The sequence below is a fragment of the Macaca fascicularis genome, chromosome 10, assembly GCF_037993035.2.
Source record: "Macaca fascicularis isolate 582-1 chromosome 10, T2T-MFA8v1.1".
In the NCBI taxonomy this organism is placed as follows: Eukaryota; Metazoa; Chordata; class Mammalia; order Primates; family Cercopithecidae; genus Macaca; species Macaca fascicularis.
Window position 1 is genome coordinate 21,489,988 of NC_088384.1, and position 15,859 is coordinate 21,505,846.

The following is a 15,859-nucleotide window of genomic DNA, read 5'->3' on the forward strand; positions in this document are numbered from 1 at the left end:
GGAGGATCACTTGAACCTGGGAGGTCAAGGCTGTAGTGAGCCATGATCGCACCACTATACTCCAGGTTGGGCGACAGAGTGAGACTGTCTCAAAATAAAATAAAATAAAAGTTTAATGAGACTTTACTACTAAAGGCTCTGGGGTAACATGATGGAATTATAACACAGGAAAAAGCCCTGAAGCTGAGTAAATCAGCCTATTACCAGAAACGCTGGCCAATCCCTTTCTCAACATCCTGTATTGAGCAAATCTCATGTGCAACTTCCAGCCAGGTTGCAAGGGAATAGTTTACGCCAGCCCTGCACATAGCCAGTGGTACCTGTGAGCCACCACCTACTATAAGACTGAGTTTGCTCCTCCCAGATGGTGAAACTTTAATTGCAGAGATATTGTGCACCCAAGGGGATATTATATGAGCAGATTAGCTCCTTAGTACCTCAAGTCTTGCCATTTCTAAATAGGAACTTGACTTCACCAATGGATAACCCAAGGGCCCATTAATAAAAGCTTTTTTCTTTCTAACCAAGACAATGGTGTCCTCCTCCTCTATCAAAACTGGAAATTTTATATCAAGTCTCAGCCATGACCTCAGTACACAAATCACACAGTCACACTGAAAATATTACCTTTTTTTCCTTTAAACAAACTAAAAATATCTAAAGAGAATACATTTAGGCATTTTCTCACTTGTACAGAATCTAGAATCCTACATTGTGGCAGATCTTGACTTAAGTCTTTTTTTTTTTTTTTTTTTTTTTTTTTTGAGACGGAGTCTCGCTCTGTAGCCCAGGCTGGAGTGCAGTGGCCGGATCTCAGCTCACTGCAAGCTCCGCCTCCCGGGTTCACGCCATTCTCCGGCCTCAGCCTCCCGAGTAGCTGGGACTACAGGCGCTGCCACCTCGCCCGGCTATTTTTTGTATTTCTTAGTAGAGACGGGGTTTCACCGTGTTAGCCAGGATGGTCTCGATCTCCTGACCTCGTGATCCGCCCATCTCAGCCTCCCAAAGTGCTGGGATTACAGGCTTGAGCCACCGCGCCCGGCCGACTTAAGTCTTACATGCACAGTGTGTTCAGTTTCATTTTATTATTTGGGACCTCTTTCTAAATGATGATGATTATAACTCAGAATTATTTCAATATAAGATTCTGTGGAAGTCCCTAAATATCCAATACTGTTGAGTTTGAAACCATAAATTGACAATTTTAAGATACATTAAAGTTGGCTGTAATGGTTAGTGGAATTTTAAGAACACACACACAACTCTGAACTCATGTGAAAGCAACTTTGACACTGATGAACATTTCCAGCCTCTTCCTGGAAGAGGTGAGCTGGAGAATGAAAGAACCCAGACAGCAGAGGGACCTGCAAGAGGGGAAATGAAGGTGTGGTTTCACTGCCTGGCTTCAAAGGCTGGCGGCAATCATGAGCCTAACCCATGTCTTTCCAGCTAGACCAAATTTCTGTAAAGACAGAAAAACCCCAAACAGCCAAATTCAAATTTCCCCTGCATAACTTTTTATTTAATAATGTCCCAGTTTCCAACTATCATCATCTGATCTTTGTGATCACACTGATGAACCAAGCACAGTCAGGGTGAGGGAATGACTGGTCTAGAACAGCTCAGGCATCCCAGCATGGGGCCTGTTTTCATTCTTTTCACTAAAGTGTCAGCTCCTTGATGCACTTGTGTTTATTCATCCCATTACAATTAAGAACCAAAATGAATAGACTAGAAAAAATATTTCTTTCCTTCTAATAAATCATTCAGTAGATAGAACTGAATATACTCCAATATTGATAGCTGGTTGCATATTTGAGCTCTGCTGTGTAAAATCAGATAGTTCACGTTTTCACAGTTCTCAGATTCTCTTGATAACAGATCTCCTTCCCTGTGTGCCCAGCCAAGGGCACAGGCCCAGAAACTTCTCTATTGTCTCACATACATACTGCCTCAGAAACACACAGTCCACCTACTGGCAGTGAGAAAGACTGTTCAGATGGGGAAAGAGGTGTTAATAGAGATAATAAAATCACTATAGAAATTTTCTAGATAGATTCAGATTTGAGACTTTGATTTAAAGGATCTGTCAACCTTAGGCTAAGTTTACGATAATCACAAATATAGATTATGAGCTCAATTCCCCTTGAAGCAAAATAGTTCCTTTTGAAATCCAGATTAACTACTCAGTAGTGCTAATTTGCTTTGAGAGTTGTTTATAGAGTTTTTGTGAAGCTCCTCTGTGTTCAAATACCTGCAGTGAAGACAAGCCCACTAATTCACAAGGTAGCCCATTTCAAAATTTTGACAACTGACAACTGTAGAGTTAAAAAGCTCCTCTTGGGCTGGGTGTGGTGGTCCATGCCTGTAATCCTAGCAGTTTGGGAGGCTGAGGTGGGTGGATTACTTGAAGTCAGGAGTTTGAGACCAGCCTGGGCAACATGACAAAACCCCATGTCTACAAAAGATACAAAAATAAGCCAGGCATGGTGGCACATGCTTGTAGTCCCAGCCAGTCCAGAGGCTGAGGTGGGAGGATCACTTGAGCCTGGGAGGTCAATGTTGCAGTGAGCTGAGATCATGCCGGGAAAAAAAAAAAAAAAAAAAAAAAAGCTCCTCCTTATAAATTGATCTCCTATAGCCTTTATCAATTTGTTCTTAGACCTTCTCTCTGGAGAGACATAAACCTAATTCCTCTACTAGACAGCTAATCTCTTTATGTGATTCTCTTAAAAGAAATGATAGTGACTCAGTCTACAATTCTATCAAGGATATAATAAATCCAATACCTTTCCCCTCCTTCTTTTAGTGGTAGAGCAGGTTTTCATGAGTCCACTTAATACACTAAAAGAAGGGGAAATGCTCCTCCTCGTTGGCAGGCCCCAGTGCTACAGTCCAATTTAAGACCCTAGTTTGGTAGGCTGCCCTAGATAGTCAGGAATGGCTGAGAGTCTGGCGTATGGCAAGGGGCAGTGCTGAACAGGCAGGCTCCCTGGGATTTTCCTACAGAGATTTACCTTAGTCTGGGTCAGAGGTCACTGGTTCTCCATTGTGTATGTGTGTGTGTGTGTGTGTGTGTGTGTTAGAATCTGGAGAGTTTTCCACAGCGCCTGAACCTGAGAGTTTGATTTAGTAGAAATGAGGCAGGCCTAGTAATCCATATTTTAACAAGCACTCCAGTTATTGATGTTCTCACTACACTTTACATTTGGAGAAATACTGATGGTAGCAAATAAACTTTTCCTTTCTGTGTGAAAAAAGATAAGCAAAAAAAAAAAAAAAAAAAAAAAAGTCTTGTATTTTCATTTTATTTAACCATCAGTCACACACTTAACATTTAACTTATTGGTCCTATCCTTTTAAATTAAATTACTAAACCTCATTTTATAAGTTACTAAATCTCATGTTATATAAATAATAGAAATAACACTTTAAGTCATTTATTGTTCAGTTCATACTAATCATCAATTAAGTCTATCCAAATTCTTCCAGGATAAGGAGGGAACTAATAGCATCATTTGCAGGTTGCAGACTGATAAACTGAAGTGCTTGTTGGGAAATATTCAATATAGGTCTTAAGAAGAGAGCCAGGCTCCCAAATTGCAGCATGTTCCCTGTTTCGTATTGGCTAACAGAACAGGGCCTGGGGCCATAGTTGAGGGAGGGCACATTTTGGTCCCACAATTAGCTGATCAACCTTGTGACTGAGGTTAACACATAAATCACACCTGGATAAGCACCTCCACATGCATCCTATGCAACTCTGTGGGAATTTTTAGTACAGCTAGAAAGGGATTCCAGTATACAGGTTACAACAAGTCAAAACATTTCACAGTAGCCTAAATACCTGAAGAGTTTAATTATGAAAAAAAAAAAAAAATCCTTCTTTCCTTTGAGAACAACAGCTTCTTTCCAAAATAACTGCTGTGGTTCTTTTACAAATATAACATAAAATGTGCCTCATCTCTAACCCAGCTTTGAAGTAATGCTATCCAGAGGCAGCCCTACTGATGCTCTTTCCTTGTGGCAAAGTGGACTCATGTCCTACCTGTCCAGTAATTTAGCACTTACTAACCGACAAAAAAATTGAGCAAACAATTTAGAAAAAGGTTTTGGTAACAGGAATTTACTTTCCTGCTAAGACAGTTTATGCATGTTTTTACAAAATAAACTTAATTTAAAATAAATGTAGAAAGAGTATTTAGCTTTCATTTTCTGTTAGGGATGAAGACCTTCACTGGTTCACTGACCTTCCTCTTCTTCCTGGAGTACTCAGAACTTTGCTGACTGCACACAAAATTCATTCTTTGAATCTGTGGGAATTACCAGAGAGAGGCACAATTCAGCAGAGATTTTGACATCTGCACAAGGCATATATAAGACAGGTAGACCAAGCATTAATCCCTAAAGCTGCATAACGGATCCAAACCTGCTTTCCTGTGGGCTGGTTTGGCCCTGCACAGAGGCCCTGCTGCCAGTATCAGAGTCTGGTATTCCAAGTTTCAGGAGCTGAGGTCCCTTGGAGGCAGCCAGTTCCTGAGACAGTTTCTTGGCTCTCTCTAGTGAATTCAACACATCCAAGTCTTGAGAGAAGGCTTGTTAAGGTGTGGGGCCAACAAGAAGCAATTAAGGTCTAGGAGAGATCTGGGGCACTGACTGCTTTAGAGGCAAATGTAATTTAAGTCCCAATTTCAGGTAGCAGAGACATACTGCCTTGTCTTTTCTATCCTATGTTCAGAATAATGAATTAAGAAGAAACATAACCTTTCTACTGAGGAGTATGTTAGTGATGAAAGGGAAGTTGGTCAGTGAAACATTATAGATATATATTTTGCCATTGAGTTTGGCTTTGGTAAAGATTTTAGAACTTATTTTTGCTTAACCAGGTGAACAATTAGATATATTATAATTTGCCAAACAATCCCTAATGCGTGGAATTCCAAGAAACACATAGAGGACATTTATATATTTTCCAGCCACTAGATGGGAGGAAAGGTTTTTCCATGTCCTATGGTTTTCACTTGTGAGAATATATAGTAGAGGTTCCAAAATTACCCCTTTTGTCCTTTGTAGGAGAGGCATGTTATTATTACTGATACGTTATTATAACAAAACAGTGGAAGTGTCAATAAAACATTTAAGTGCCATTTAGGAACAAAGATTGGGTATCAAAATGGCTAACTTAAGCACTAATTCATCCTTTAGTTTTATAAAGCAGTTGAATTTCTGATCTCAGAAACCACAAATTCCTTTTGGCTTATACTAAGACAGTAGCTATGCAAACTCTGAGAAAATATATAGAGCAGCCAGTCAAATAACTCGTTTACTTACATGTAAAAATTTGAAATGGCCTGCTCTAAAGGAAAGGAAATAGCAACATAAAAACTCAAAGCACAAAAACTAAGTTGTTATCTAGGAGATGAATTTGTTATGGTTTGACTGTAGGAAAAAGTATCTGGGAGAAGTTAGCTAGATATGTTGCTTGGCCATGCTTTCCATTCAAACCAAGCTATCCTCACCTCTATCAAATCTGGGTACACATGAAAGAAGAGAAGATGAGTGGACAAATTCTCAACTGACCAGTTGACCTGATGGTTTAATAGTTTTGTTCTCTTTTTCTTCCATTGTTCAAATAAATCAAAGTTTAATTATGAATTGCAGAACTGTAATTTTATTGCAGTGAGTCAAAATATCTTCAATATTTCAAGGTAATATTGAACTCTCAATGGTTTATAGAAAATTAGTGGGCTGAAAAACAAGTATGTTATCAGCCAGGGGACACTTCTTAACATAGACAAATAATATATACAAACTACATAAACCAACAAATTTATCCACACAAAGGAACATTTGAGAAACATTTTTCAGGTGTATTCCAACTGGCTGAGTTTGTGTACTTGACGCCAAAACCAACAAGTCAAGCAAAGGGCCAGTAATCAGGCAGGCTAGAAAGATTATCTGGATGATCTGAACATCAGATGATCATCAAATGACTTCTAATACATTTCATATTATATTTTAAACATACAGCTTATAAGTGTTTCTCTTTTAATTATTAAGTGTTTCTTGATGCAGATTAACAAGAGGCTACTATGATCTGTTTACCAATAGAGCCTCAGGAGTAGAGTATCCACATATGTATCTGAAAAAAGCCCTGAAGATATGCTTTCTGGATATGATGTTGCCCTACTTTCCATCTTTGGTTTAGTAACATATTCTCCATTTGGGAAGCCAAAAAGTAGGCTTTGCCTTAAGCACAAATAGGATAGCCAGCTGATTTAGTAGCAGTATTTGGGAAGTTCTAGAAGGGATCCCTTCTTCTAAATGACTCTTTTTAATCACTTATTCCTTTATTCACTCCCTTTAAAAATGCTTGTTACTTGAATGTTCTCCCCAGGTTCTGTCTTTGGCTGTCTTTCTCCTTATTCTCCACACCCTCCCTGAGTGATCTCATCCGCTTTTAGGAATCAATTACCAATCATAAGCAAAGACCCCCACATTTTTGTTTACAGCCTAGATCTTCCTTCTGAACTTCAGATCTATGTGTGTATCCAACTGCCAACTAAAAGTCTCTACATGGGTATTCCAAAGAAAACTCAAGTGCAGTCTGTCCAAATTGGAATTCATCATCTGCTTCTCTAAGCCTGTTCCCAATCTTTGTTCTCACTCACCCAAGGTGTCCAAGTTAAAAATCACAGAATCATCCATGAGTACTCCATCATTCTTATGCTAGCATCTAATTAATCACTAATTCCTTTTGATCCTACCTCCTTAATAGCTCTCAAATCCATCCATTGTCCTCTATTCCCATTACTTCTTTAGTGCAGGCAAACATCATCTCTCCCAATCACTGGTCCCTACTCCCACTATGACTGCTTCTCCAGTCCATTCTCCACTCTGGAGCACAAGTTGTCTCATATGCAGATCTGACCACATCGCTCTTCTGCTTCATCAATCATCCATTAATAACTTCCCATGGACCTCAGAATAAAGTCTAGGTGCTTTATGACCTTGGCCTATTTCTGCAGGTCCATCTTCCCCCACACTTAACCACTTGCAGTTCTAATGGGCCCTGCTTGCCCCACTCTGGACTTTACCTTTAATACCCACACCCATGCTTTGCTCCTCTCTTCCTCATTTGGCCCAGGGGCAGGTCCATAGTTTCTTCTGCCTGCTGGGCTTCCCTGACACCCCCACGGCTGTGTTCTTTTCTTACCCCTTTTGTAGCATTTACTATGCAGTATTATCAGGCCTACTTAGTAGTCTTCCCATCCAGAATGTAAACTCCTTGAGGTTAGTGCCATTTTTTTTTTTTTTTTCCTTTTTGAAATGGAGTCTTACTCTGTCACTCAGGCTACAGTATAGTGGTGCAATCTCAGCTCACTGCAACCTGCATCTCCCAGGTTCAAGCAATTTTCATGCCTCAGCCTCCCAAGTAGCTGGGATTACAGCCACCCGCCACCATGCCCAGCTATTTTTGTATTTTTATTAGAGACAGGATTTTACCATATTGGACAGGCTAGTCTCAAACTCCTGACCTCAGGTGATTCACATGCCTTGGCCTCCCAAAGTGCTGGGATTACAGGCATAAGCCACTGCGCCCAGCCCCAATATTTGCATCATCTTTGTATTCTCAGTTCCTGGCATCTGGTAGAGCTCTTTAATTATTGGCTGAATGAATGAACACATAAATGAAACTGATTTTAAGCCAGGCGATGAGCTGGGCACTAAAAACATGTCTCTAGTAATACAAAGATCAATGAGACATAGATGGTTTCCCAGAATTGAGCCTTGTAAAGGAGAGACATTAAGTACACAATTACAATATAATGCAATACAATGTAATGCCAAAATTGACATTCGGCAATTCATTCAGCAGTTATTTATTGAGTGTCAGCTATGTGCATAGCACTCTTCTAGGTGTTTGGGACATATCAGAGAACAAAAGAGATAAAAATTCCTGCCCATGAATTTTACAATCTGGCCATGTTACTTTCCAATGGCATCCATTGCTTTTAGGACAAAGTCCAAAAATGGCCTTTCAAACCCCAGACATAGTTCTTTACATTTTCAGGGGAGGGAAAGTGTCACAGACCCTGATGAAAGCTATGCACTCTCTCCTCAGAAAAATGCTCACACCTCCACGCACTAATCTACTTTGGCAGGCTGTTTGAGGGGCTACTAGACCCCCTGAGTACTTCCCAGTTAGAGTTATGACTCCTCAGGCCCTGGCTTTGCCTAGCCTCATACCTTGCTTCTCATACCTTGCTTCCTCTTGATTCTAAACCTTTGCACATGATGTTCCTTCTGCCTAAAATGTTCTTTACCCTCCACTGCCCTCCCTTTTTGCCAGTTGATTCCTACTCATTCTTCAGATCTCAGATAAAAAAAATATTTCCTCAGAGAAACTCTCTCCATCCCAAATAAGTTAGGTCGCCCAATCATAGAACTATGTGGAGTTCTAGGAGATTAGGAACATGCATGTGTTGGTTACATTTGTATCACTAACATCTAGCAAGTGCCTTGACATAGTAAAAGCTCAATAAATACTTTCTGATGAATGAATTTTCAAAGAGCACTCTGCTTGCAGGGTAGAAATGTATTGGAGACATCAAGCAGATACAGTCTGTTATAGTGGTACACAGATGGTAACTTGCATGGCAGTGGAGATGGAGAAAAGTTAAAATTGAGAGATATATTTGGGAGGTGGAGTCAGAAGGATGGCCAGTTGGATATCATGGTAAGAGAGAGATAGATGGGTCAATAATAACTTCCCTGTTTCTAGTTTGGTTAACTGCATGGATGGAGGTGCTGTTCTCTCAGGTTGAGAAGAATGGGAGTTTTGAACCTGTTGAGTTTGGAGTGCCTACAAAACCTCCAGGTGGACACGTTGAATTGGTAGCTATATGTAGAAGTCTGAAGTTCAGGAAAGAGGTCTGGGTTGGAGATGTAAATTTGAAAGTCATAAGCATAAGGAGGATAATTAATGCCATGGGTGTGGGAGAGTTCGCTTATTGAAAGATCAGAGTGTGGGAAGGGAAAGAGATCAGGACATAGCCTAAGGAAATCCAACATCTAGAGATTAGTTAGAGGATGAGCCAACAAAGGAGACTGAGAAAGAGAGAGATAAAAGAAGATTAGCAGACTGTAATGTTGAGAAAGCCAGGGGAAGGGGGTTTTAAGGAGAGGGAGTGGAAAAATTAAAAGATGGTAGTCAACAGTGTCAGGTGTTGCTGAGAGGGCAAGGAAGATGAGGACTCAAATATGTCCACTTGATTTCACCACATGGGGTTTACTGAGTGCATTGGATTGGTGAGGGTGGAAATCACTTTGAAGTCATGTGAAGAGCGAATAAAAGATTAAAGAAATTGAGACAAGTACACAAAGTTTTATAGAAGTCAAGAGGGAGTGACCAACTCAGGCTTGGGAATTTAGAGAAGGCTCCTTAGAAGAGAGACATTGAGCTGAGTATTGAAGGAAGAGCAGCAGTTCACCAGACTGGAAATGGTGGTGGGAGCAGGGGGAGGTTATTCTAGGCAGAAAGTTCAATATGTTTAAAGACAATGAAACGTGAAAAGACATGGAAAATATATGAGATGGTGGGAAATGTCCCTTTATTAGATTGACTCTCAGGGTTAGGTATTATGCATTCAACATACTCCTGTTAAAAATGCAAATTCCCCTGAAATTTTTACTCAATATGATATTAGTGTAGGTAAATTTACCAAGTGGTCTCCAAGTGTCAGCCCACCAAAAGCAGAACCTCACAGGCTTTGGAAAAAGGACAGATATGTTGTGACACAGAAAGGGCAGTTCAGGGCACAGTACTTGTTTTGTGTGAGGAGGTAGACCTGCACGGGGAACCAAGGGAGAGGGCAGCCCCAGGCAGCCAGGAAATATAATGAGGTTTTGTGCCTGGGGTGAGTGTAGTGAATTTTGCTCACTTCAAAATTATTTTTCAAGTCAGATCTGGCAAAATGTTTTCTCTTGAGAAAACCAGTCCTCACCAGTATAAATTTGTAGTTAAGTTTATGTCTAGAATCTTTGGATTTGGCAGTTTCCAGATCAAAGACTTCTATGGTTCAGAGGATCTATGTCCCTAAAAGTAAGTTATATCACTGATGTTTTGATTCACTTAACATTTATATTTTTGGCACAATGAAAGGGAGATCAACAGTAATTATAAAATAAATGCCGTTAATATAAATGCAGTTTATGCTAACATTGTGATGAATAAGCAGTAAGAAAGCAAATGCTTTGAGAGAATACTTACCTTCAACACCAGTGGAGCTGTAAGCTTTCTTGATATGTTGGTACAGTAAAGGAAAGAAAGGAGTAAAACATGACAAGAATTATCCAAGTTTGTGGTAACGCCATTGACCAAGGTTACAAATAGAAGAAGTTGATGGAGTGGGAAGTGGGAGCATGATGGGGAAGATAGATGGAGAAATAATTGACTCTGTTTATAAGTTTCTGAACTGGATGTGAGATACCCAAATGAAGATGTTCACCAGGCATTGACTATGTGAGCTGGATCTAAGGATGGAGGAAATCACATCAAGAGCACACTGGGAAATGTCTCATGTTTTACTGGGACTTGTGAGGGGTTTGCCCATTCAATTAATTTCTTATCTTCTGTAGTTTGTGCAGAGTTCTGGACCATGACTATCTCTATTTAGGAGGTAAATGTGTATTCTTCTTAGGCTCATAATCAGATATTTCCATTTATCTCCAAAAGTTATTACGTAAGTTCTCCCTTACCCACTTCTCTAAGGTATCATATGACTTTAAAAGTTTTATAATTAATTCACTTATTTGACAAATGTTTTTTGAGCACCTTCTCTGTGCCAGACATTGTGTTAAACACTAAAGATACAAAGCTGATCAAGACACTTCATGTCCTCAAAGAAGGCCTGGTACAGGGAAACAAACAGGTTACAGAGGAAATGACAGAGTCATGTATAGGGTACAGCAGGGGTTCCAAAAAGATCTTATCAGTTCTTTCTGAGGAGGCCTGGCAAGGCTTCAAAGGGGATATGAAGCTTGAACTAAGTAATGCAAGATGAGCAGACATTCACCAGGCAAACAGCATTAGGAAATGGGGTTGCAAATAACATATTTTAGACAGAAGGAGTACAGGTACAGGGATATAAAGCAGGATACCTCTGGGGAATTGGGTATAGTTCAATGGGGCTAACAGGAAGGGTGTGGGAGTGGTGGGCTAGGTCAGACAATGTCATTCTTTAAAGTTTGGACTTTGTAATGGGAGTTTGTAATGGAATACCCCGAAGGGTTCCAAGAGTAGGTCTGTTTTAGAAAGATCCCTATGGCAGCAGTGTGAAGGGTGGATTGAAGAGGAGTAAGATGAGAAGCAATGAGGCTACTTCAGAAAAGGAATGATCTGAGCAAGACCAAAAGCCACAGTAAAGTTAGAGGGAGAACATTAAAAGGATAAAGGGCTCAGCAGAGACAGAATGAACGCCTGAACCTGAGCCCTACCATGACTTGATCATTAATTGGAATAAGCACAGGTATAGTAAAGGAAAGAAAGGAGTAAAACATGACAAAAATTACCCAAGTTTCTGGTAATGCCAGTGACCAAGATGGGAAATAGAAGTTGAGGGAGTAGGAGGTAGGAACATGGTAAGAAGGATGGATGAAGAAACAACTGACTCTGTTTTCAAGATTCCGAGTTGGAATGAGATATCCAAATGAAGATGTCCACCAGGCATTGACTATGTGATCTGGAGCTAAGGACGAAGGAAATTGCATCAAGGGCATATATCAAAAGAAGTATTCACTTGGACAAAAGAAAGAATATTACTTCTTCTGAGGTCCAAAGGAATGAGGTAAAGTGGATACCGATATAGGTAAACATTTAAATATGAGAGCAAAATGTTGAATGATTTATGTTTCATGGCCTTAATTATTTCTATGAAGTAGAGTTTAGGTCATCTGCCTAGAAAGGGAGTAAATTGGTGTTGGGTGGCACTTAAAACACTTAAGTGGTAAAAGTATAAAATGGTCATTTGGACAATGGGAAAAGCAGTTGATCATAGATTTGTAAAAATAATGTAGACTTTTACTTAGGATCCAGATAGCTTTAAGACATAATACCTTCAAATTAAACATTTGAATGCTTACAACATACTATATACTAAAAAATTCTATATGTTATGTCATTTATTCCTCACAATAACTGTGTGTGATGGGAGGGGGAGTGTTTATTCTTCTTGTACAGATGTAGAAACTGAAGCTCAGAGAAGTGAAATGACTTATCCAGTTCACACATTTAGTAAGTGCAAGTTTTGAACCCAGGTCTCCTGATTTCAAGTTTAGTGCTCCTTAAAATTTGTTTCTTCAACCCAAAGGGGAAAACAAGGTAAGAAATTACAGAATGGTCTATAAGAATTCTTTGTAGCATCCTTAAGCTTCTATTTGGGGTTGATCTTTCCTCGGGCACAGCCTATTGGGACTTCAAACTAAACAAAACCAAAGTCAAATTTATTGTTTTTCCTTTGTAACCAATTTTTCCTCATGACTCTACAATTTCTGTAAATCATCATTTCCCAGTCATCAAAGGTGGAAAACAGTTACCTTAGATTCATCCCTTGTTTCCTAATGCCTACACAGTGTTCTTGTAATGAGTAAATGGAATAGCACAGATAGAGAACTCAGTATAACCTCTCACATGTGCAAGTCATTCAGTGACTGACAGTTATCATAATTCCTACTGCCACAGGAATCCCCAGCTCCAGGCAAATTGGATACTTGTGGTACACTGAAAAACAGGCCCCAAAAGATGTCCATGTCCTAAATTCTGGAGCCTGTGAATGTGACCTTACATGGCAAAAATATAAAAGGGGGACGTCTCTACAGATGTAATAAAGGATCTTGAAATGGAGAGTTCTTCTTAATTATCCAGGTGGACCCTAAATGTAGTCATATGTATCCTTGTAAGACAGAGGCAGTGGGAGATGTGAACACAGGCAGAAGAGAAGAAAATGTGACAATAGGGTCAGAGACTATTGTGACCAGGAATACCAGCAGCTACTAGAAGCTGGATGAGGCAAAGAATAGAACTTCTCTTAGAGCCCCAGAGGGAGTATGGCTCTACTGACATCTTGATTTCAGGCCACTGATACTGCTTTTGGACTTCTGGCCTCTAGAATTGTAAGAGAATACATTTTTGTTGTTTTAAACCACCAAACTTGTAATTTATTACAGCAACCAAGGGAAATAATCCTCCAAACATACCACATTCTTTTCCCTCTTCTCTATTTCCTCTAGATTTAAGAAAACAGAAATCTTCCATTACTTTCTTTCTTTTAAATTTTGAATAATTCCTTCAAGGCCAATGTCTAACAGTACTTCATCCACAAACCCTCTCTTGCTCTTTTAATCTGACATGAACTTTCTTTCTAATGAATATCCACACTACATTTTTGTAACTGAATGTTTCTGACAACATAAATATTTGTAAACAAATTGCCCTATACCTGGGATTGGATTTTTATTTAGGAATTCATGTGTATTAATTTTATGGCCTTTTGCCTCTCTGCAATGCTTTACACAATGTCTTTCACACAGTAGGTATCAATAATTCTTTGCTACACTACCTCTACTACTTACAAAAGTGTTCAGTTACACAGTTATTCATACATTCAAAAGCCGTACTGTCTAATATGATAGCTATTAGCTACATGTGGCCATTTATATTTAAATTAATCAAAATGAAATAAAACTTAAAATTTACTTCCTCAGTTGCATTAGCTACATTTCTGGTGCTCAATAGCCACATGTGGTGAGTGGCTACCTATTTGACATCACAGATACAGAACATTTTTATTATCACAGGAAGTTCTATTGGACAGAGCTATTCTACATGACAATCTTGAATATTATACAAGTAAATAGAAATTTTATTAGGGATTATGGTGATAATAGGAATATAGATACTAGAAATAATGTTTCCTCAAAACACGAAGGCATATTATTATAAAAATGTTGTTTCCTAAGATTAATTCATCAAATAAAAGTAATCTCAATAAAAATTCCAATAATATGTCTGTTGGAACTTGTTAGGCTGATTCTAATAGTCATGTGAAAGAGAAAATATTTGGGAAAACCTTAAAAAGAAAGAATAATAAAAAAGAAGAATAATGAGGGGAATAATAATAATAAAGAGAATAAAGAAAAAGAAGAATAATGAAGAATAAAGAAAAAGAATAATAATAAATATAAAGGGAATAAAGAAAAAGAAGAATAATGAGGGGAAACAGTTACCCTTCCAGATATTAAAAGCTACTATAAAATCAAGGTAATTAAAAATTATATCACAAGAGTAGATATATGGATCAGTGAAATAGAAGAGAAAATCTAAACACAAGCCTATGCTTTAGTTTATGAAAAAGGTGGCATTTCAATTAGCAGGGAAAGGGCAGACTATTCAGGTGGTACCAATAAAATGGGAAAAAGTTATCATACTGGGGGAAATATCCCAGCTAACTTAAGGAAACAAATATATAAACCCAAACTACAAATCTAGTAAAACAAAATATAGAAAACATTATGTATAACTTTAGCATTGGGAAGACCCTCTTAAGTAATATATAAAATGTATAAAATGGGGATAGCATTAGGAGATATACCTAATGTAAATGACGAGTTAATGGGTGCAGCACACAAATATGGCACATGTATACATATGTAACAAACCTGCACGTTGTGCACATGTACCCTAGAACTTAAAGTATAATAATAATTTTTAAAAAGTAAAAAAAAAAAAATGTATAAAATGATGAGACCATGGAAAGACATCTCCATTCATAGATTGAAAGACAATATGGTTAAGATGTCAATACTACCCAAAGCAATCTACAGACTCAACACAATCTTTGTCAAAATCCCAATAAAATTTTTTACAGAGATAGAAAAACCCATTCTAAAATTTATGTGGGATCTCAAGGATCTCCAAATGGCCAAAACAATCTTGAATAAGGAAAACAAAGTTGGAGGTTTCACATGTCCTGATTTCAAAGCTTACTACAAACCTACAGTAATCAGAACAGTGTGGTACTGGCATAAAGACAGGCATATAGACCAATGGAGTAGAGTAAAGAGCCCAGAAATAAACCTTCATGTATATGGTCAAATGATTTTCAACAAATGTGCCAAGAACATTCAATGAGGAAAGATAGTCTTTTCAACAAATGCTGTTAAGAAAACGGAATATCCATATGCAAAAGAATTAAGTTGGACCTTTATCTTAGATCATACACAAAAGTTAACTCAGAAAGGATCAAAGACCTAAACTTAAGAGCCAAAACTATAAAACCCTTAGAAGAAAATATAAGGAAAATCTTCGTAACATTGGAGTTAACAAGGATTTCTTAGATATGACACAAAAAACAAAGGCAAAAGAAAAAATAGGTAAATTGGACTTCAAAATTTAAACTTTTGTGCATCAAAGAATGCTATTATCAAGGAGGCAACCCATGGAATGAGAGAAAATATTTGCAAATCATATATCTGATAATGGATTAATCTCCAAAATATATAAAGCATTCCTACAACTCAACAACAACAAAACAACACTGATTTTAGTGGGTATGGTGGTTCACACTTGTAATCGCAGCTATTCAGGAGGCTGAGGCAGGAGGATCGCCTGAGCCCAGGAGTTTGAGACCAGCCTGGGCAACATAGTGAGACCCTGTCTCTTAAAATACAAACAAACAAAAAAACAAACAAAATCCTGAGTTTAAGATGGGCAAAAGACTTGAAGAGACATTTCTCTAAATAAGATATGCAATTAGCCAATAAGCACATGAAAAGATGCTCAATATCACTATCATCAGAG

At 38.4% G+C, this 15,859-nt stretch overlaps 1 protein-coding gene across 2 annotated transcripts in view; it reads right to left on the minus strand.

The window, feature by feature from the left end:
- Positions 1-3,292: 3,292 nt before the first annotated feature.
- HORMAD2 (HORMA domain containing 2) overlaps positions 3,293-15,859 on the minus strand; it is a 90,889-nt gene continuing 78,322 nt past the window's right edge. For both annotated transcript variants that reach the window (XM_005567640.4, XM_065522294.2), the window contains exon 11: positions 3,293-4,313. In XM_005567640.4, coding sequence (XP_005567697.1) covers positions 4,209-4,313 — 105 coding nt within the window. In that variant the 3' untranslated portion in view covers positions 3,293-4,208. The remainder of the gene's footprint in view (positions 4,314-15,859) is intronic.